The sequence below is a fragment of the Ovis aries genome, chromosome 10, assembly GCF_016772045.2.
Source record: "Ovis aries strain OAR_USU_Benz2616 breed Rambouillet chromosome 10, ARS-UI_Ramb_v3.0, whole genome shotgun sequence".
NCBI lineage: Eukaryota > Metazoa > Chordata > Mammalia > Artiodactyla > Bovidae > Ovis > Ovis aries.
Window position 1 is genome coordinate 72,607,736 of NC_056063.1, and position 22,793 is coordinate 72,630,528.

The 22,793-nt window shown below is 38.6% G+C and overlaps 1 protein-coding gene across 3 annotated transcripts in view; it reads right to left on the reverse strand.

Moving 5' to 3' along the window:
• The window catches only part of UGGT2 (UDP-glucose glycoprotein glucosyltransferase 2), a 154,613-nt gene extending 139,064 nt beyond the window's left edge, over positions 1-15,549 (reverse strand). For all 3 annotated transcript variants that reach the window (XM_060394596.1, XM_004012207.6, XM_042255013.2), the window contains exons 1-3: positions 15,315-15,549; positions 9,130-9,212; positions 973-1,103 (exon numbers count right to left, since the gene is read on the reverse strand). In XM_060394596.1, the coding sequence (XP_060250579.1) occupies positions 973-1,103; positions 9,130-9,212; positions 15,315-15,466 (366 nt within the window). In that variant the 5' untranslated portion in view covers positions 15,467-15,549. The remainder of the gene's footprint in view (positions 1-972; positions 1,104-9,129; positions 9,213-15,314) is intronic.
• Positions 15,550-22,793: the final 7,244 nt, after the last annotated feature.

Consider the following 22,793-nt stretch of genomic DNA (forward strand, 5'->3'; position numbering starts at 1 on the left):
CAGATGTTGGCAATTTGATCTCAGTTCCTCTGCCTTTTCTAAATTCAGTTTGAACATTTGGAAGTTCATGGTTCACATACTGTTGAAGCCTGACTTGGAGAATTTTGAGCATTAATTTACTAGTGTGTGAGATGAGTGCAATTGTGTGGTAGTTTGAACATTCTTTGGCATTGCCTTTCTTTGGAATTGGAATGAAAACTGACCTTTTCCAGTCCTGTGGCCACTGCTGAGTTTTCCAAATGTGCTGGCATATTAAGTGCAGCACTTTCACAGCATCATCTTTCAGGATTTGAAATAGCTCACCTGGAATTCCATCACCTACACTAGCTTTGTTTGTAGTTACTCTTCTTAAGGCCCACTTGACTTCATATTCTAGGCTGTCTGGTTATAGGTGAGTAATCACACTACCGTGGTTATCTGGGTGGTGAAGAACCTTTTTGTATAGATCTTCTGTGTATTCTTGCCACCTCTTCTTAATATCTTCTGCTTCTGTTAAGTCCATACCATTTCTGTCCTTCATTGTGCCCATCTTTGCATGAAAAGTTCCCTTGGAATCTCTAATTTTCTTGAAGAGATCTCTAGTTTTTCCCATTCTATTGTTTTCCTCTATTTCTTTGCACTGATCACTGAGGAAGGCTTTCTTATCTCTCCTTGCTATTCTTTGGAACTCTGCATTCAAATGGGTCTATCTTTCCTTTTCTCCTTTGCTTTTTGCTTCTCTTCTTTTCACAGCTATTTGTAAGGCCTCCTCAGACAACCATTTTGCCTTTTTGTATACATCAAATAACTATAAAATTAACGAAATATTTAATTATATTAAAATCAATGGTCACAATGAAAATATAGTCAATGATAGACTATGGAACCAGGTTTATAAATTATAGATCTTTTTTAACTAAAGATATTCACATTAAGAAATTTATGTTTCTAGTATGCTTCTTTGTCAAATACAGTCTGGGTATTTTTACATACTTGTTGAAACATCTGAATAGTTGGAGAGTATGCCCTTATAGAGAAAGCAAACTTTAAGAGATTGATATGTAAATTGTCCAAAAATTGTCCAGCTTTCTTCAGGATTAAGTTGTTGTAAGAATAATCTGATTCTGTGAAAAGAATTCAAAAGAAAAGGATGTTAGTATTTCGTATTTCAACACATTAGCACATCTCTCAGTGTACAGCTAACTAAACTAATGTCATATTTTAAGATTGGAACAGAAGGTATTACAGCCAAAGGGAAAATCAAGATCTCCATATTTTAATTTACTTCATTTGTACATTCCAGTGAAGTCCAGGCAATCAATACAAGCCCAGATGAAAATAATCTTGTCATTAAAATCTAAGTGGAAGGCACCAACATTCACTCCCAGGTTGCAGAGTTATAATACATGGATCAGATAAGGCCCTACTTAAAATTTAAGAGGAGACGAAGAACAGCATAGAACTCTACACCATCTCTAGACCAATTCTTAACCTGCAATTAAAAATTCTTTGTATAATTTTTTGTTTAATGCTATCCTTCCCATTAAGCTAAGCTGTTGAGGCAGGAATCTTTTCTAGTCTTTCAATTATACCTTTCTACTCTTGGCATACAAAATAAGACATTTAATACATTTATGGAATTAATATTTAAGAAGGGAACAGACCTTTTCATTAAGGCCAATAATACTTTCCTAACCCTGTATTTCAAAGAGTCATCATATGAGACTCAGTATGCTCATTCACTTCTACTTCAACAAACTACAGGTGATTTTTCAGGAAGTTATACTGAGTTCCCCTCCAACAGTCAAAAAATAATGCAAGATTTGCTTTGGTAGTAAAAGCAACACAAAAGCAACTAAAGAAGAGATATTATCTTTAAAATGGATTTTAAAAAATCCTAATTGCTACAGGGTCAATAACATAGTCAAAATTTAATCACAGAACAAAAATAAGACTACATCAGTCAAAACGGATTGGTTTTACAAGAAAACAGAGAACTGAGTCAACTGAAACAAATCTTAGTACCAGGCAGAGACATCAAAATTTGTCAAGGTCACTGTTAGTTGCTCAGTTCTATACAACTCCCTGTGACCCCATGGACGGTAGACCACCAGGCTCCTCTGTCCACAGGATTTTCCAGGCAAGAATACTGGAGTGGGTAGCCATGCCCTCCGCCAGGGCATCTTCCTGACCCAGGGACTGAAACCATGTCTCCTGCATTGCAGGCAGATTCTTTACCATCTGAGCCACCAAACTGTCTCTAATGTAGTAACAGATGTAGGATTCAGGGGTTTACAGAAAGAAAATATGTATTTTAGGCTTAACTTGCAAGACAATCATGAATGCACTGGCCTATTTTATATTTTAGGTAATGTTTAAAAATAACTAAATCCTTCCTTACCAACTAACCTGCCAATAATGATTTTGCTCTTTCAATATCTTTCATATTTAGTTTCACCTTTCACTCAGTTTTTTACATATTGGCATTTAATATACATAAATCACTCATTAAAAAAAAAAAAAAAGCCACACCAGCACCTAATGAGTTAGGTACTGGCTCATCTTATTTGCCTCATAGTCAATCCTGGAAAATTTAACAATACTTTGTCTCTACTTCCTCAACTTACTATAGTGTTTCAATAATATACCAGTAAAACTGCCCTCTAACTCACTACTAATTCTTCTGTTGATAAAGGTTAATATTTATACTACTTGGTTCATCTTTAGTATTTGGTAACATTGGGCTCCAAAATCACTGCAGATGGTGAGCGCAGCCATGAAATTAAAAGACACTTACTCCTTGCAAGAAAAGTTATGACCAATCTAGATAGCATGTTGAAAAGCAGAGACATTACTTTGCCAACAAAGGTCTGTCTAGTCAAGGCTATGGTTTTTCCAGTAGTCATGTATGGATGTGAGAGTTGGACTATGAGAAAAGCTGAGGGCCGAAAAATTGATGCTTTTGAACTGTGGTGTTGGAGAAGACTCCTGAGAGTCCCTTGGACTGCAAGGAGATCCAACCAGTCCATTCTGAAAGAGATCAGCCCTGGGTGTTCTTTGGAAGGACTGATGCTGAAGCTGAAACTCCCACACTTTGGCTACCTCATATGAAGAGTTGACTCACTGGAAAAAAAACTCTGATGCTGGGAGGGATTGGGGGCAGGAGGAGAAGGGGGACAACAGAGGATGAGATGGCTGGGTGGCATTACCGACTTGATGGATGTGAGTTTGAGTGAACTCTGGGAGTTGATGATAGGCAGGGAGGCCTGGCGTGCTGCAATTCATGGGGTCGCAAAGAGTCGGACACGACTGAGTGACTGAGCTGAACTGAACATCTATCACTTATCTCTCAACATGGCTTTCATGATACCACATTTTCTAGGTTTTTGCCTACCTCCACTGGTACTCCTTAGACTCTATCTCATGTTCTTCTCTGGTTATCTCTTAAACACTGGTGTTCTTTATCTATTTTCTTCTCATTCCATCCTTTCTCTCTGTAACTGCCACTACCTTCTTGGTGTTGCTAATTTCCAAATCCTATCTTTTAGCTTAGATTTTTTAACTTAAATCTCTCACTCATATCCGCTTACTGCATATCCTCACTTGGATATTCTACAAGCATTTCAAATGTGACACATCCAGACAGCAAACATTTTCCTACCCCAAACCTGATTCTCATTTATAAGTAACTAAGCTAGAAATGTCATAACCTTTTCTAAAAATCTTTCCTTTAAAATATATAGACAACTTTACTTGTGTAGAAACTACTAAAATCTTTATGGACTTTGAGATTTTTATATACTGAGAACGTGGAAAAATGAAAATTGACAGACTCTAGAGTCAGATAAACCTTGGTTGACATTTCTGATTCACCACACAAAACAACACAGGTTAGCTAATTATCTTGAGACATCAATAAATACATAACTCTGTGGGAGAACCATACAAAAACATTTCAAAACAGGTATCACTACGAACAAAGCTAGTGGAGGTGATGGAATTCCAGGTGAGCTATTTCAAATCCTGAAAGATGATGCTGTGAAAGTGCTGCACTCAATATGCCAGCAAGTTTGGAAAACTCAGCAGTGGCCACAGGACTGGAAAAGGTCAGTTTTCATTCCAATCCCAAAGAAAGGCAATGCCAAAGAATGCTCAAACTACTGCACAATTGCACTCATCTCACATGCTAGTAATGTTCAAAATTCTCCAAGTCAGGCTTCAGCAATACGTGAACCGTGAACTCCCTGATGTTCAAGCTGGTTTTAGAAAGGGCAGAGGAACCAGAGATCAAATTGCCAACATCCGCTGGATCATTGAAAAAGCAAGAGAGTTCCAGAAAAACATCTATTTCTGCTTTATTGACTATGCCAAAGCTTTTGACTGTGTGGATCACAATCAACTGTGGAAAATTCTGAAAGAGATGGGAATACCAGACCACCTGACCTGCCTCTTGAGAAACCTGTATGCAGGTCAGGAAGCGACAGTTAGAAATGGACATGGAACAACAGACTGGTTCCAAACAGGAAAAGGAGTACGTCAAGGCTGTATACTGTCACCCTGCTTATTTAACTTCTATGCAGAGTACATCATGAGAAACGCTGGACTGGAAGAAACACAAGCTGGAATCAAGACTGCCGGGAGAAATATCAATAACCTCAGATATGCAGATGACACCACCCTTATGGCACCAAAAAGCATCTTGATGAAAGTGGAAGAGGAGAGTGAAAAAGTTGGCTTAAAGCTCAACATTCAGAAAATGAAGTTCATGGCTTCCAGTCCCATCCCTTCATGGGAAATAGATGGGGAACACTAGAAACAGTGTCAGACTTTAGTTTGGGGGGCTCCAAAATCACTGCAGATGGTGACTGCAGCCATGAAATTAAAAGACGCTTACTCCTTGGAAGAAAAGTTATGACCAACCTAGATAGTATATTCAACAGCAGAGACATTACTTTGCCGACTAAGGTCCGTCTAGTAAGGCTATGGTTTTTCCAGTGGTCATGTATGGATGTGAGAGTTGGACTGTGAAGAAGGCTGAGCACCGAAGAATTGATGCTTTTGAAGTGTGGTGTTGGAGAAGACTCTTGAGAGTCCCTTGGACTGCAAGGAGATCCAACCAGTCCATTCTGAGGGAGATCAGCCCTGGGATTTCTTTGGAAGGAATGATGCTCAAGCTGAAACTCCCATACTTTGGCCACCTCATGCGAAGAGTTGACTCATTGGGAAAGACTCTGATGCTGGGAGGGATTGGGGGCAGGAGGAGAAGGGGACGACAGAGGATGAGATGGCTGGATGGCATCACGGACTTGATGGACATGAGTCTGAGTGAACTCCAAGAGTTGGTGATGGACAGGGAGGCCTGGCGTGCTGCGATTCATGGGGTCACAAAGAGTTGGACACGACTGAGCGACTGAACTGAACTGAATTCAGTGTTTACAAGGTTTTAATATACTGGCACATAATGTAAACTGTCCTCATGAAATAGCAGGAAACTAGCACCTGAGTTCAAAAAGTTAATGTTCAACATTTACACTGTGTTTTAGGCAAGTGTATCACTGAAATTATTCTTCAGTGTAGAGTATTTAAAAGGCCTCATGGAGATTCAACAACCTAGAAAATTATAAGTAACTAAGGGTTTTAATGAATTCTCTAGGATAATGTCTTGAAAACAAATTCAGTGAAGTCTGTTAGTTGTTAACATATTTAATTCCTCATATATACTATTTCTTCCTATGCCTAGCAAGATCAGCAATGAGGCGGCAATATGCATTTGACTCTCACCATTATGAACAACTTCAACAGAATTATATTTTTGTGTTAGTAATCTTAATACAATTCATTTTAGCTGTTCAACCTTGAAATACATACATCTCCTATGCCTGAGTTTAGGTATTCCTGAGCTTATATTCCATCTTGTTAATGACCTGCCTCGTCTGTCCAGACATGATGTTTCATTTAGGTATAAAATACGCTAATAAACCCAAGTGACTTAAAGGGTTCAAAATTTATAAAAGTAATTTTCAAGACAGCTTCTCCAATAGAAAATGTCACCAAAGAAGTCCATAAACATGTACTGAGAAGAAAAAATCTGGGATAGGGGCACTCAGGATTTTAAGTGAGAGCCAGAAAATCTGGTGTTTGTTTTTTAACTATCATGAAAACCAGATATATCCATCTTTTTTTTTTAAATTTCAAATAGCAAAATTAAAATTACTGTTCAGTTCAGTCGCTCAGTCACGTCTAACTCTTTGCGACCCCATGGACTGCAGCACGCCAGGCCTCCCTGTCCACCATCAACTCCCAGAGTTTACTCAAACTCATGTCCTTTGAGTTGGTGATGCCATCCAACCATCTCATCCTCTGTCGTTCCCTTCTCCTCCCATCTTCAATCTTTCCCAGCATCAGAGTCCTTTCAAATGAGTCAACTCTTCACATCAGGTAGCCAAAGTATTGGAGTTTCAGCTTCAGCATCAGTCCTTCCAATGAATATTCAGGACTGATTTCCTTTAGGATGGACTGGATGGATCTCCTTGCAGTCCAAGGGACTCTCAAGAGTCTTCTCCAACATCACAGTTCAAAAGCATCAGTTCTTCTGCACTCAGCTTTCTTTATAGTCCAACTCTCACATCCATACATGACTACTGGAAAAACCATAGCCTTGACCAGACAGACTTTTGTTGGCAAAGTAATGTCTCTGCTTTTTAATATGCTGTCTAGGTTGGTCATAACTTTTCTTCCAAGGAGTAAGCGTCTTTTAATTTCATGGCTGTAGTCACCATCTGCAGTGATTTTGGAGCCCCCCAAATAAAGTCTGTCACTGTTTCGCCATCTATTTGCTATGAAGTGATGGGACCAGATGCCATGATCTTAGTTTTCTTAATGTTGAGTTTTAAGCCAACTTTTTCACTCTCCTCTTTCACTTTCATCAAGAGGCTCTTTAGTTCTTCGCTTTCTGCCATAAGGTGGAGTCATCTGCATATCTGAAGTTAATGATATTTCTCCCAGCAATTTTGATTCCAGCTTGTGCTTCCTCCAGCCCAGTGTTTCTCATCATGTACTCTGCATATAAGTTAAATAAGCAGGGTGACAATATACAGCCTTGACATACTCCTTTCCCAATTTGGAACCAGTCTGTTGTTCCATGTCCAGTTCTGTCGCTTCCTGCCCTGCATAAAGGTTTCTCAAGAGGCAGGTCAGGTGGTCTGATATTCCCATCTCTTTCAGAATTTTCCACAGTTTGTGGTGATCCACACAGTCAAAGGGTTTGGCATAGTCAATAAGGCATAAATAGATGTTTTTCTGGAACTCTCTTGCTTTTTTGATAGTCCGACGGATGTAGGCAATTTGATCTCTGGTTCCTCTGCCTTTTTAAAACCAGCTTGAACATGTGGAAGTTCACAGTTCATGTGCTATTGAAGTCTGGCTTTGAGAATTTTGAGCATTACTTTACTAGCGTGTGAGATGAGTACAATTGTTTGGTAGTCTGAGCATTCTTTGGCATTGCCTTTCTTTGGATTGGAATGAAAACTGACCTTTTCCAATCCTGTGGCCACTGCTGAGTTTTCCAAATGTGCTGGCATATTCAGTGCAGCACTTTCATAGCACCATCTTTTAGTATTTGAAATAGCTCCACTGGGATAAATACAAAACCAACAATCTCCTATTGCTTTACAAGTAGACTTCTAAGTGGTCACAGTTTCTCCTTGCTATCTACTCCTGTTTTCTCTTCTGCTTGTCTTCCTTTCCCTATGATTTCACTAAATCCTGTCATCCAAACTCAACTCCAGCACTTACCACTGGAAAGGCTGTCCTGTTCTCTGAAATACTAACCAGGCACCTCTTTACATACTTCCATGTTATACCTATCCGTCTCTAGTAAAGCTGTGATCACTTACTAGTACATGTAGCAGTTTCCATCATATTACAAGGTTTGGAGAATATAGATCACATTTATTCATGTTTATATTCTCAGTATCTAAAGCATCACATACTGTCTCTCATGATTCAAGTAATGATTTCTGAATAATGAAGGTTTTTAGTACGTTTTTTGAAAGAGTAAATTACTTGTTTTTGGAAATAATTTCAGTTTAAAATATTAAAGGTATGTCTGTTCTGTTATCTTAAGCCTATCTCATAAAAATCATAAAATTGTTGCACTTAAAGGCCACTTAGCAAGCCAAACAAGCTCTAGTAAATGAACACTTAAAACATTCAAAATCACTGTTCATCTTACATTTACACTCAGGAATAAAATCCTAAACTACTTAATCATCCTACTAAGAAGTTTTCTCTGCTTAAAAGGCAAGAAAATTCCATCTTGAGGGGTTTTATGTTAACATCATTTATTCTATTCTCTGTAGAGACAGTAATCTTTTTCTTTAACCTTTCCTTATAACAATAATTAACCTTTCAGCCTCCCCTGCTAAAATCTAATTTCAGCATCTGATATTCCCTAAGAAACAGTAATAAACATGTGCTCATTCTAGAACTATATATGTATGTGTGTATGTATGTGTGTGTGTGTGTGTGTGTGTGTGTATAGGTATAAAAAGTAGGAATGATTAACTCCATTTTCTAAATGATGAAATGAAAGTATACAGGTTATCTGACTTGTTAAGGGCAAAAACTAAAAATCTCTTTAAGAGTTCAGGAGCAAAAGTATTATGGCAAAAAAAAATTCTTTCACTATTATTACATGCAAAACTAGTACTATTTCAAAGAAATCTAGGTAAAAAGAAAACCATAATTCAACAATTTCTATTTCTTGATTATAATGTAATAGACACTGCTAATTATAAAAGTTTTCTTATAATAAAGTATTAAAACCTTATGGGGATGACCCAGAGAGATGTTGTGGGGAGGGAGGTGGGAGGGCGGTTCATGTTTGGGAACGCATGTAAGAATTAAAGATTTTAAAATTAAAAAAATAAAAAACTAAAAATAAATAAATAAATAAAATAAAATAAAACCTTATACATTTGGAAATGGATAATTGGAATAGTTTCCATTAAAATATCTTCAAAGTTAATATTCAGATTTACTAACCTAATTAAGTATATACACTTAAACATTACCATTAAAAACAATAAACACGTCTAACATAGGCACAAAAATATATATCTGGAAAGTTGAAATATGCATATCACCTACCTGTTTGCTTATAAATTGCTAATTCTTGTACAGTTTCCAAAAACTGCCAAAATTTTTCATTACTTTCTTCTGCTATAAATTCACTATTAAAAATAAAAGTAATCAGTTAATAGCTAGAAATTTAAAAATGATTTTGATACCATAAAATGTATTTTAGAGCCAAATTACAACTTCTGGTAAAAACCAAAACTCCCAAAACTAAAGTTACCGATTTCCATATACTGTAACGCAAAAAGAGAACACATTGATGATTCTTACCTGAGTTGTCATTCTAAACTACAGGCATATAATCATAACTGGAAAAGACTATGTGACAAATTACTTTTGGTTTTTCCTCTTTATTAGGTAAAAAATGGATAACTTATTTTGCTCTCTATGTGAAATGCTCAGAGAAGTAAAACTTAATGGCAATATAGGGTTTGATCCCTGGGTCAGGAAGATCCCCTGGAGAAGGAAATGGCAACCCAATACAGCATCCTTGCCTGGAAAATCTCATGGACAGAGGAGCCTGGCAGGCTACAGTCCATGGGGTTGGAAAGAGTTGGATACGACTGTATTGACTTAGCATGCATGCATGTGTAATGCCCTGAGAGGTATAATTAAATGGCAATACGGACAGTGTTATATAAAATTAAAAAGGTAAAAAACAGACAGCCTATTTTTCACAAACAAAACCTGGTCTTATAACCATCTTTAGAAAGCAATATTATTATTTTTATTTAGCTACCTATTTGTGTAGACAATCTTATTTCAGCAGAAAATACCTTAATCAAAAAATTAACAGAAAATTGATACACTGCATTAGGTCTTTGGCATGGAAACCCCCAAAACACTGCCATTTATCCAAAGAGCATAGGTAAGAAAAAATAGCCAAAGCAATGTAAAGCCTTTTGGAAATAGTGAAATAAGTGAAAGGCTATTCAGTCTTGTTTGGAACAAAGTGCAAGACACCAAAAACAAGTAGATCTAACTATTTAAACTAGAAAGAATACAACCATCAAACAAACGGTACAGATTCTGCTATTGCCCACCTTATCTTTTTTTTAGCCTCAGTAAAACTAATGATTAATATAAATGGTAAGTATTGAGGACATTCAAGACACATGCAAAATTAACTAATTCTTGTGAGTCTGAGATGGTCAGTAAAGGCAGAAAAGAAGGTGAGAAAACTGACTAATTCATCAACATACTAAACATGACAGGCATATGAATTTAAAGCAGTAACTCCAAGGCAACCCTTATTATTAATGGTGTCCAACTCAATGGCATTAAAACAGGCAAGCAAACAAACAAAAAGGCTAAAAGGAGAGGAAACTGCAGGAAACACTAAATAGGATGTAACCAAAAACTGACGGTACAAAACTTTTAGAAAAGTAGAGCACAATACTTATTACCTAATGGACTTGATCAAACACTATTGACAACGCTCATACATGTGCAACTATGGGAAATAGACTTCTTCCATATGTCAGAATTTATACATGAGTATGATCCTCCAGAATTTATACATAAGAGTAAAGTAATCACCTTACTAAAGTATTCCCTTACAGTTACTCCTTCACTATACCACTGCTCTAACACTTTGAGAACTCTTCTTGAATTACTTTCATGGGCAATTTGCCAATCACTACCCTTAGAGGAGAAAATATCCTTGAGAGGCCATCTAAATCAGCATCTCACCTTCCAAAAATTTAAGTAATTACTTTGGTCAAAATTTTTAAAAAGAAAAAAACAATCCAAAATTCTGGTATTTCCAGTTTTTTTTACTTGATATTTAGCACCAAATAACAAGGTTTCTTCCCAAAAGAAGAATTTTATCTATTCTAACATAGATTAAAAATTTTTCCATAGAGGATGATTTTAAATGTACTAAAGAACCAGACAGTAATTATAAGTGTTATTTCAAAAAATATTTTCAGTAAGAGCAACACCAGTGGAATAAATACAGTTTAAATGTTTAAGTTGTGGTATATGTATTGAAAATTTTAGTCTCACCAGCCTATAAACATCCTTAGCAGACAGTACTAAATTATAAATGTTTTAGGGCTTCCCTGGTAGCTCAGCTGGTAAGAATCTACCTTCAATGCAGGAGATTCCGGTTTGATTCCTCGGTCAGGAAGATCCCCTGGAGAAGGGATAGGCTACCAGTATTCTTGGGCTATCCAGCATTCCTGAGCTGCCCTGGTGGGCTCAGATGGTAAAGAATCCGCATGCAATGTGGGAGACCTGGATTCCATCCCTCAGTTGGGAAGATCCCCTGGAGGGAGGCATGGCAACCCACTCCAGTATTTTGTATTTCTGCCAATAGTCTCCTCAAGGCAATCTAGCTTTTTTCTACCATGCCTCTCAAAACTCTTCCAGCTTCTGTCAGATTCAAAAGATAATTCTACATTTTTATGTATTTGTTACAGCAGTACCCTACTTCAAGGTACAAATCAAATCAGTTTCCTATTGCTGCTGTAATAAATTATCAAAAATTTGGTGACTTAAAACAACAGAAACTTATTGTCTCACAGTTCTGGAGAAGTCCAAAATCAAGGTATTGGTAGGGCTATGCTCCCTCCAAAGGCTCTAGGGGAGAACCTTCCAGATTCTGAAAGCTTAAGGTGGTCCTTGGCTTGTGGCTACATCAATCCTATCTCCGTCTCTATTCATATGTCCTCCTCTTCCTGTGTCTTCTCTTATGTATCTTATAAGCGTATTGGACTTAGCACCCATCCAGATCCATAAGAATCATGTCTTAAGACCCTTAATTACATTGTCAAAGAGCCTTTTTCCAAATAAGGTAACATTTACAGGTTCCAGGGGTTAGGATGTGGACATATCTTTTTGGACACCACCTTCCAACCCACTACAAGTTATGGAGTTGGTACATCAGAGAGGGGCTAGACTGTGAAGAATCTAAGGATGCTCCTTAGAGCATCCTATGGGAGTTTCAGTTCTCAGACTCTTGAGGCAAATAGAAACTGAAACACTCCAACTGCCAGTCTAATACTGGAAGAAGTTAGAATGATTTGAAACTGAGTGTGAGACCATATCCATGAAAAGTATGGAAGAAACTGGGGAAAAGGTAGAGGAATAGGACATATATTAAACTAGAATATTTTAATAAAAACTGTTTTATTGTAATATCTATACTACATCTAAATATCTATAATTGTAACATCTATACAGATGTATCTATACCACAGAAATTCAATGGATCATAAGAGACTACTATGAACAAATAAACAACAAAAAACTGGGCAGCCTAGAAGAAATGAATAAACTTCTAGAAACATACAACTTATTAAGACTGACCCATGAAATAGAAAAATCCAAACAGACTTATTATTAGTAAGGAGACCAAATCTGTAATCAAAAGCTTCCCAATAAACAAAAGTCCAGAACCAGATAGCTTCATTGTTGAATTCTACCAAACATGTATAACAGAAACCAACACAATATTGTACAGCAATTATCCTTCGATTAAAAATAAACTTAAAAAATAAAATAAAGAATACCAATCCTCAAACTCTTCCAAAATAAAACACTCTCAAACTTGTTTTATAAGATTAGCATTATTCTGATACAAAAACCAGAAAAGGACACAAGAAAAGAAAATTAAAGGTCAACATTCTTGCTGAACATAAACATAAAAATCTTCAACAAAATATTAGCAAATTGAATACAATACATTAAAAGGATCATACACCATAATCAAGCTATTCCAGGGAGGCAAGGATGGTTTAATACCCATAAATATACAAATGTGAAACAACACATTAACAAATTAAAGATAAAAATCACATGATCATCCCAATAGATTAAAAAAAAAAAGCATTTGAAAAAAATCAGTATCAAGATTAAAAAATCAAAATGGGTATAGAGGGAATATCCTCAACATGTGCTGTGCTTAGTCACTCAGTCATATCTGACCCTTTGCAATCCCATGGACTATAGCCTGCCAGGCTCCTCTTGTCCATGGGGATTCTCCAGGCAAGAAAATTGGAGTGGGTTGCCAAGTCCTCCTCCAGGGGACCTTCCCAAACCAAGGATCGAACCCAGGTCTTCCGCATTGCAGGCAGATTCTTTACAGTCTAAGCCACCATGGAAGACCAAGGATACTGGAGTGGGCAGCCTATCTCCTCTCAACAAAATAAAGGCCATATACAACAACAACAACAACAACAACAAACCAAAGAGATGGGCTTGCCTGGTGCCTCAGTGGCAAAGAATCCATCTACCAATGCAGGAGACATTGGTTCGATCTCTGATCTGGGAAGATCCCACGTGCCGCAGAGCAACTAAGCCCGTGCACCACAGCTATTAAGCCTGGGCTCTAGAGCCCAGGAATTAGAGATAAGCCCATGCACCAAAAAAGACTTAGTAGAGCCAAAAATAAATAAAATTATATATATATAAAATTATATAAACATAAATGACGAGATAACAAGTGTGGTGAGGCTGTGGAGATAAAGGAATCCATGTGCACCCTTGCTGGTTATGTAAACAGATACGGCCACTATGGAAAACAGTTTGGAGGTTCATCAAAAATTTTTACAAACTATCATATGATCCATCAATTCCAATTCTGGGTGAAAACACTAACAAAAATACAGGCAGTCCTATGTTCAGTGCAGCATTATTTACAATGGCCAAGATATGTTAACAACCTAAGAATCCACTGAATGATAAATGAATATAGAAAATGTAGAGACAGGAAGATGGCAGAGGAGCAGGGGAACATGGAGTGCATCTCTCTCCATGGATGCATCAGGAATACCCCTCCAGACACAGAAGGGTTGCAGAACATCAGCTGACAGTGGGCAGGAGTCCCTGACCACTAGAAAGGAATATACAGATCCAGGCAAAATTCGGCAGGATGAAAGGAGAAGTGGAAAAAAAAGGAGACTGAGCAGGACTGCACCTGCACATGGGAGGGTGGGGGACCTGAAGCAGGGGTCAGTTCCCCGTATCAGGGAAATTGTGTGGGACACTGGAGAAGCATTTGGGGCTTTTGGAGTGCACAAAATGTACACACACACGAGTATTATTCAGCCATAAAAAAAGAAAATACTGCTATCTGTGAGAACTTGGACAGACCTGAGGGAATTTTGCTCAGTGAAATAAGACAGAGACAAATACCCTATGAACTCTTAAAACAAACATAACACAGTAAGGAAATGAGCTCCTATACAGGGAACAAATTGGGTGCGGGAAGAAGGGAGGTGGGAGAAACGAGTGAAAGTGGTCAAAAGGTGCCAATTTTTGGCTACAATATAAATAATCGGTCATGGGGATGTAACGTACAGCATGGTGACTATAGGTAAAGAACTGCATATTGGAAAGCTGTCAAGAGAGATCTTAAAAGTTCTCATCACAAGAAAAGAAACCTTTGTAATTATGTGTGGTGACAGGTATTAACTGGACTTATGTCCATGGTGATAATTTCACACCATGTGAACACATCATCAAATCATTATGTTGCACACCTGAAACTAATACCTTACATAAATTATAGCTCAATTTTTAAAAATCTGTTTTCGTATCTTAGATATGCAACTTCACGGAGGAGATGAAGACTGTTCGGAACCAAAAGCTATGGTTCTGGTGAAGTATTAATACAAAAGCAACTGGCATTAAAACTTCATGCCAACAAAACAACTTCATGCCGGTTAAAAAAAGGAACAAAAATTTTCAAATTTTAACTACTGGAATATTAAGATTAAAATTCATTATCTCCCAGTTTTGTTTCTCCACATAAGGTACATGATACCTTATGCACTAACTCCAGCTGAGGAGATTCAGAAAGAAGTCAGAGCTTTGGGACGCTCTCTTCTCCACAGAAAGCCATCGTATGAAATTAGGTGCTTCAAATACCGGTTCCTAAAAACTAGAACTGCCTCCATCAATTGCAGAGCTTGCACTAAACGCCACAGTCCACCTCCCCGTCTTCCTTTTCTCTCACGTAAATGCTAAGAAAATCCAAAGGAATTAATAGTTTTCAAACCCGTGGGTGAGGCAAAGTAGGAATGGCGGGGAAAAGGAGCCGCAAGTGAGTGCGGAGCCCAGGGTAGCAAGGGGAGGAGGTGATGCTCTGAGGGTCAAGCGCCCGAGGCGCCGTCGAGGTCCCGGGGCGCCCATAGCCCCGCCGCACCCTCCCTCCGCGGGCTCGGCGGAGGGTCCGGCCCGCACTCCCTCACCTGGCCTCCAGCAGCAGCGGGGTCTCCGGCCACTTGGCAGCCAAGTGGGCCGTCACCGCCTTGGACGCGGAGGCCGTCCGGGCTCCGAGCAGCGAGAGCCAGAGCGCCGTGAAGCCCAGGAGCAGCCGCACTACGCCGGCGGCCTTTGCCATGGTGCGGACAGGGAAGCGCGAGCCCCTCAGACCCGGCGCCCTCAGCCCGCAGCCGCCACGCTACCGCCGGCTCCTCCCGTCGCGCGACCGCTCACTTCCGGTGGGGGGAGCGCGAGTCCGTTACACGGGCCGGGGCCTGGCGGGTGCCGAGCGCATGCGCCGAGCGCTCCGTCGCCGTCCCGGGAGCCCCCGAGGGCGGACCCCTGGGCCACGTAGGTGTAAGGCGGCGCCGGAGTGCGGAGCTTGGCTAGTGCCCTGGCGGGTCCCGCCACCGGGACCTTAGGCTCTCGGATCGAGGATGTGGGACACCGGGAGAGGAGACTGAAGTGGGATTTTGGCCAAGTGTGGCTGAAGATGGCAAAATCTGGACGCGAAAGCAGGAATCAGCGTGGATATTATCCACTTCACATAGGCGGAAAAGAAGGCCTGCCAAAAGTTAAATACCTCCCTCGTGGGATTCTCAAATTTTGTTGCATATCTGAGTCACCTGGTAGAGCTTTTAGACAGCCCGTTTCCCAGACCACACCACGCACCAGTTACAGGGGACTGTCTGGGGATGAGATTCGGTCTTCAATAAATAGTATTTTACCCGGCCTTCCCGCCAGGTGCTTCGAGTGTGTTCGAAAAGCAGTGACATCACCTGGAGGGCTTGTTAAAACACAAGGTGCTGGGTCTCATCCCAGTGTTTCCGATTCAGTAGGTCTGGTGCCGGGGTCTGATAATCCGCATTTCATAGCCATCAAGTTCCCAGGTAATGCTGATTCTGCTGTCTGGGAGCTGTGCAAAAGCCTTCGTCCTCAAAAGCGGTCCACATACTTGAAGCGTCAGCATCACCTGTGAGCTCATTAGAAATGCAGACTCTCAGGCCCCATCTCAACCCTATTGAATCCAAACCCCTGGCATAACAGGCGCCTCATGTGATATCTGTGCACATTAAAGTTTTCAGAGAAAAAAAGTTTTAGAGAAAAAAAAAGATGAAAATGCATAGATAGTTGCTCTTGTTATTATCATCCCAAATCATTATCAGCTGTGATTGAAACTCACTTTCGATCAAGGACTGTCTGACCCCGCAAAACTCTTGAATTTAGTACATCCAGTTCAATGACAAAGCCTTGGAGCAGAATTAACTGTTTTTCCAGTAGGTATGACTCAGTAACTCAAAATATTCAGTTTTATTTAACTGGGCAGAGGTGGAGCCTCAAGATTCTGGCTCCTAGTCAGGAATGATACTTTTTCTATTCAGAAGAGAGTAAATTTATTATATACATTACAATATATGGTAAATAGAAGCAGCAGCCGGGATAACTAGTTTAGGGGTTGCTCGTGGTCCATTGCTTTTTTTCCGCTTACTCTTCTGCACTAGAGGGAATCTGGGTCTCTCCAAGTTGCTGAAACATGATCATTCCACTTTTTCTTTTCCCCTCATCCTTCTAAGCATTCTGGTTCCTAGGAAGACCTTGCTTTGGAAATTCTATTCAGGTCTCACTGCCTGAGGTTAGCCTTCATTTCCTGATTTCTCCCACTTGATATGATCTATCCCTCCTCTAAATTCCCACAAGTTCTTTATTTTAACAGCCATATACCACTTATAATTCTCACTTTAGAATTTGAATACAGTGCTTATTTATTCTCCTCCTAGAGATGATATATTCCCTGAGGGCTCATGCCTTATTCATTTTTAGCATCTCTTGCAGTACCTAGCATAGTACATGTTATTGAGGCTTAATAAATATTGAAGAGTTCCTGTTTTATGGGTCAGTAGGCAGAAATCTCAGGCAGATGAGTAAGGAACTTTATTTCTGTCCATAGAGCATAAGAAAAATATATATATATATTATGAACCCTTCACAAACATTTACTTAAATTAACTCTTCATTTCCACTTATTTTTGGACTGAATTTTTGGCTGAGATTGTGGGATAAAGGAAATAAACTGTTGGCTGCTGCTGCTGCTGCTAAGTCGCTTCAGTCATGTCCGACTCAGCAACCCCATGGACTGCAGCCCACCAGGCTCCTCCGTCCATGGGATTTTCCAGGCAAGAGTACCGGAGTAGGGTGCCATTGCCTTCTCCGAAACTATTGGCAGTGAATGTCAAATATCAGCATATTTGATGGGTTGCAAATCTTTAAGAAATGATTCCCCATATAAAAAGTCACATGAAATACACTATTAAAGTATACTACTAAAACATATATTATTAAACATTCCAGTACATTTGAGTTCAGGATAGTAAGGAATACTACATTTCTCTTTTAAAAGAGAATGAAATTAATCAAATGCAGGGCTATTTGTTTACACAAATATTATACATTTTAGTTTTTATAGTATTTTCCTAGACACATAAGTGGATTTGAAATATTCCTCATACAGCTCATTCTTGGGCATTCTTCTACTGCAGAACAAAAGAAAAAGTAGGACTAAATGATATTTAAATGTTGGAGAAGGTCACCAAGAGGACATGACCACCAGCTGATCTTTAAGCTGGACCTGGTCAATCAGAGACACTAACCCCCACCCCTTCCTTGGATGTACATTTCACCCACTGTTCCCACCCTAGGAACCACTCTAAGGAAGCAGCCCTGAGAAAATAGTGTTATTGAGACCATCTGGACGGTATCCATGCCTGAACACTATTAAGGTCTCTATGAAGTTTTAAGATTCTAGCAGGTGGGTGCAGAGTTTGACTCATCCTGTAGCCGCCCAAGACAAGCCTGGTGTGTAAGTTCCCTTGCTGATGAAAACTGCCACCTACTGATCTGGAGTGGTCTTTCTAATTCTCTGGTCTCTCTTTGCCATCTGTATGGCTGATTCTAATTTCACCTGGGGAACTCCTGAGGTTGTGAACCAACTTTGAGGTCTCTTTCATATGTCATTTCTAAGGACAGATAGAAAAACTTAAAATGCAAAAATTAAGTGACTCAAAAAGTTCACTCAAATTAGTGGAGCAACAGAGTATTCCAATCTTTATTATCCATAATCCTTTGGCACGGATTGGCTGTGAACTGAATGCAGTTCAGGGACACAATTGTACTTTAATGTTGCTTAGCAAAATGTTATTCGAAGTTATTCACATCAGGGTAATATAAATGAAAATTGATGACATTAGCAGTTTTCACTGTATGTGAAAGAAGTGATTAATGAATGCTATATAATAAGAATATTGTGTTTCATAGAATAAATCATATTGACTTTTTTTTAGACAGCATAGGCTATACTTATTTAATGAAAACAGTGGTGCTCTGTAAGGATAAAGTCACTGCCAAATTGTCACATAGTAAGTAGAATAAAACTTCAATTTTTTCCACCTAATTAAAGTCTCAGAGCTACAGCAGCTTTTTAAAATTATCACTCCTACATCTTCCAGATTTCTTTCATTAAAGAAGGCCCTATTCTCATTTGTTAATTTGAGTATCTTAAATACAACAATTTTCCCTTATCCTTGGTGGTTATTTTCCAAGACTTCCAGTGAATGCCTGAAACTATAGACAGTACTCCCGCTATACTATATTTTTCCTATACACACCCACTTAGAATAAATTAGACACAGAGATTGACAACAATAACCCATAATACAATAGAATAATTATAATAGCATACTATGATAAAAGTTATATTAAGGTGGTATCTCCTTCTCAAAATACCTTATTATACAAATATAAAGCCTTTTTCACCTTAACTATTTATCAGGCACCGTGGCCATAAGTTTTGTAGCTTGAGATGTGAGAGCAAAACTAGCATAAATTTCTCTTTTCTTCACAATTTCACGGACAGTAGTCATTCTTACCATAAATGTTAGCAGCCTCATGCTGTCAGCAGTATATATGATTTTTCCCCCCCTATTAGGGCAAGAACTTTCACCTTTGCACTGAAATGAAATACTTTATGGTTTCTCTTTGGCATATGTGATTTGCCAGCATCACTACTTTTATGCTTTGGGGCCATTATTAAGTAATAGAGAGAGAGAGAGTGTAAAGCACTACGATATCCCAACAGTTGATCTAATAAGCCATACAGACACTTGCTAAGTGACTAACTGGCTGGATTCACTGGACAAAAGGCTGATTCACCTCTTTCTTGTGTGAGATAGTTCAAGATTTCATCCCACTGTCGGGAATGGAGTGAGACTTAAAACTTATGAATTACTTATTTCTGGAATTTTCCCTCTAATGTTTTCGACATAGTTGATCACAGGTAACTGAAATCTTGCCCTTCATTCCAGATGGGAAGAATTTATAAACTTAGTTACTGATTTATTATGCTTTTCCTCCCTGAGCAGGATCACCCCCCAAATCATAATCAAACTGGGCTTCCCTGGTAGCTCAACTGGTAAAGAATCCACCTGCAATGTAGGAGAACCCAGTTCAATTCCTAGGTCAGGAAGGTCCCCTGGAGAAGGCATAGGCACACACACTCCAGTATTTTGGGGCTTCCCTGGTGGCTCAGATGGTAAAGAATCCATCTCCAGTGTGAGAGACCTGAGTTTGATCCCTGGATTGGAAAGATCCCCTGGAGGAGGGCATGGCAACCCACTCCAGTATTCTTGCCTGGAGAATTCCCATGGACGGAGGAGCCTGGCAGATTACAATCCATAGGGTCGCAAAGAGTTGGACATGACTGAGTGACTAAGCACCCATACATAATCAAATTAGTAATGGTTTAGTTTCCTTTAAGTATCAGCAGTAAGTCTGATTTTTATAGGTTTGTATATTTTATTTAAAATAGATTACAAATGCTTCACAAATGTGTGATTTCAGGAATGTTTGATGAAATTTTCAAATGGCAAATTATGTATGTGAAATATGTAATTTTTAAATTAATTATTTGGGTGATGATAATAGAACTTTAAACCTGCTGTTTAACAGCTTTCTATTCTTATATATATATGGTCAGTATTTTATGATTATGTGTTCAAAGTTTGCTAAGTTTGTTTCTTCAACAAAACACTCAGGATTGAATGGTGTTGGTGGAAGACAAAGAAATATGTATTCTACTTTTACGTCTTCTAGTAGAAGTTTGTATAGTTATGTGCACAAAGTCATTATTTTCTTCAAGATAAATTGTATATCATCTATGGGAAGGTGATAGCATCAAAAATTGGAAAAAATACTGAGATAAAATGTTTAATGTCTTCCAAAGCCATAGTAAGGATACAAGAACATATATTGATATATTATTACAAGAGAAAAGTTAATAAAATTTTACAAAACTCCATAAGATACATTTTAGAGAAATCTTGTTGAACCAATAAACAAATGAACAGCTTTAGCAAATTTCCCCATTGAAGCTATTTCCTGTTTAACTCTAGCCCTTTAAGAAGCTGCACAAATTCTTTCAGTCACCAATGAAGCATCTGAAATACATTGCCATGATTTTCAACCACAAAAATAGGCATGTGTACAGCAGCTACTTTACATTTGTCATGAAATATTGTCATTTGGTTAGAAAGGTATATAATAGTGCAGTACATAAAAAGTAATAAGAAGTTTTATGTGATAAGATCTGAAGTTCTGGCACATTATAATAACTGATGGGAATTAAAGGAAGAGACTGTCTCAAGAAAAGCCTCACAAAGTAGGTGGTGTGACTACACTTCAAGGAAAGTATGGATGACTTAGAGATCAGCCCTGTCACTGCAGCAAGAATGCAACCATAGACTGTATGTAAAAAAAATGGATGGGGATGTGCTCCAAAGAACTTTACTATGGACTCTGAACTCCCTGTTTTCATATATCACAAAATAATCTTCTTTTGCTTTTTAAAAAATTTAGAAAAATGTATAACTCTTGGGTTATACATATTTGGCCCATGAGCTGCAGTATATCTACCTTTGCTTCAAAGAAATTTTCACAGAAAATTTATGCAAGGGGGCTCATAGAATTATTCTTGGTAACAACAACAAAACTGGATGCAGCTCAAATATCCATTGAAGTAGAATGATAAAATAAATTGTGATTCATTCATTCAATGGAATACTAACAGTGACAATAGAGTCACAGCTATATAGGTGAACACAGAGGAATCTCAAAAACATGTCCGCGAAAAAGCAAGTCATCAAAGAATACATGTACCAAGAATCTATTACATGGGGTTCAAATTTAGATAGTACCGGATGATATAAACTTTAGGGATACATCCAAACTAATGAAAGGAAGGGAATGATTAGCACAAAATTCAGTATATTTATTGTCTCTGGGTAAGAAAAAAAGATAAGATTAAAGATGAGCCCACAGAGAGCTTTTCAAAGATAATGGTAGTAGTCTAAGTCTTAGGAAAGGTGGTGGGTACATAGGTCTTACTTGTTGGTGACATGGTTCATAATTCTTACAGAGTGAAATACAAAGCCTCAAAATGAATTTTGTCAATGTCTTCCTTCAAAAACCCTGATGCTTCTTCATTGCCTGCAAAATTAAGATGAAATTCCTCACATATACACTGCTTGGAAGACTTTAGATTTTAAATAACTTTGTGACCACATGGGCTTCCCAGCTGGTGCTAGTGGTAAAGAACCTTCCTGCCAGTGCAGGAGACATGAGATGTGGGTTCGATCCCTGGGTCAGGAAGATGCAGCGGAGTCAGAAATTGCAACCCACTCTAGCATTTTTGCCAGGAGAATCCCCATGGACAGAGGAGTCTAGTGGGCTACAGTCCATAGGGTTGCAAAGAGTCGGACACAACTGAACTGACTTAGTACGCATGGACTGTAGCCTGCCAGGCCCGTCTGTCCGTGGAATTCTCCTGGCAAGAATACTGGAGTGGGTAGCTATTCTCTTCTCCAGGGGATCTTCCCAACCCAGGGATCGAACTCAGGTCTCCTGCATTGCAGGTAGATTCTTTTCCATTTGAGCCACCAGGGAATCCCATAATTGAATATTATCTATGTTTTCTCATTTCCTGGACGATCCTCTGCTGATATTCTAAATCCTGCCATGTTGTTTAGAAATACCCTCTCCTGGAATGGCTACGTTTTTAGAGAATCTTTCTATAGCTATTTTATTTTCCTTGTGTTTGAAAAAATAATAATAACAATTGAAAAAAAAATTAACCCTCTGATACCATTATATCCATATACACCTTTGTTCTCAATTGCATTACCATTTTCCTTATTCTTAAAATTATTTTCCCTTTTCTTAGCTTAGCAACCCATTTTATGTATTCTGTTTAATACAAATTTTATAACTTTTAGTTGGAATTCACTTTCATTCTTTTGCCTCTAGTCTGACAGGAAAGTCCATGCAGTTTTTAATTTTACTAGGGTATAGAGATATTACCATTTATCTCCAGTGTAGCTTATAGTAGGAGAAGGCAATGGCACCCCATTCCAGTACTC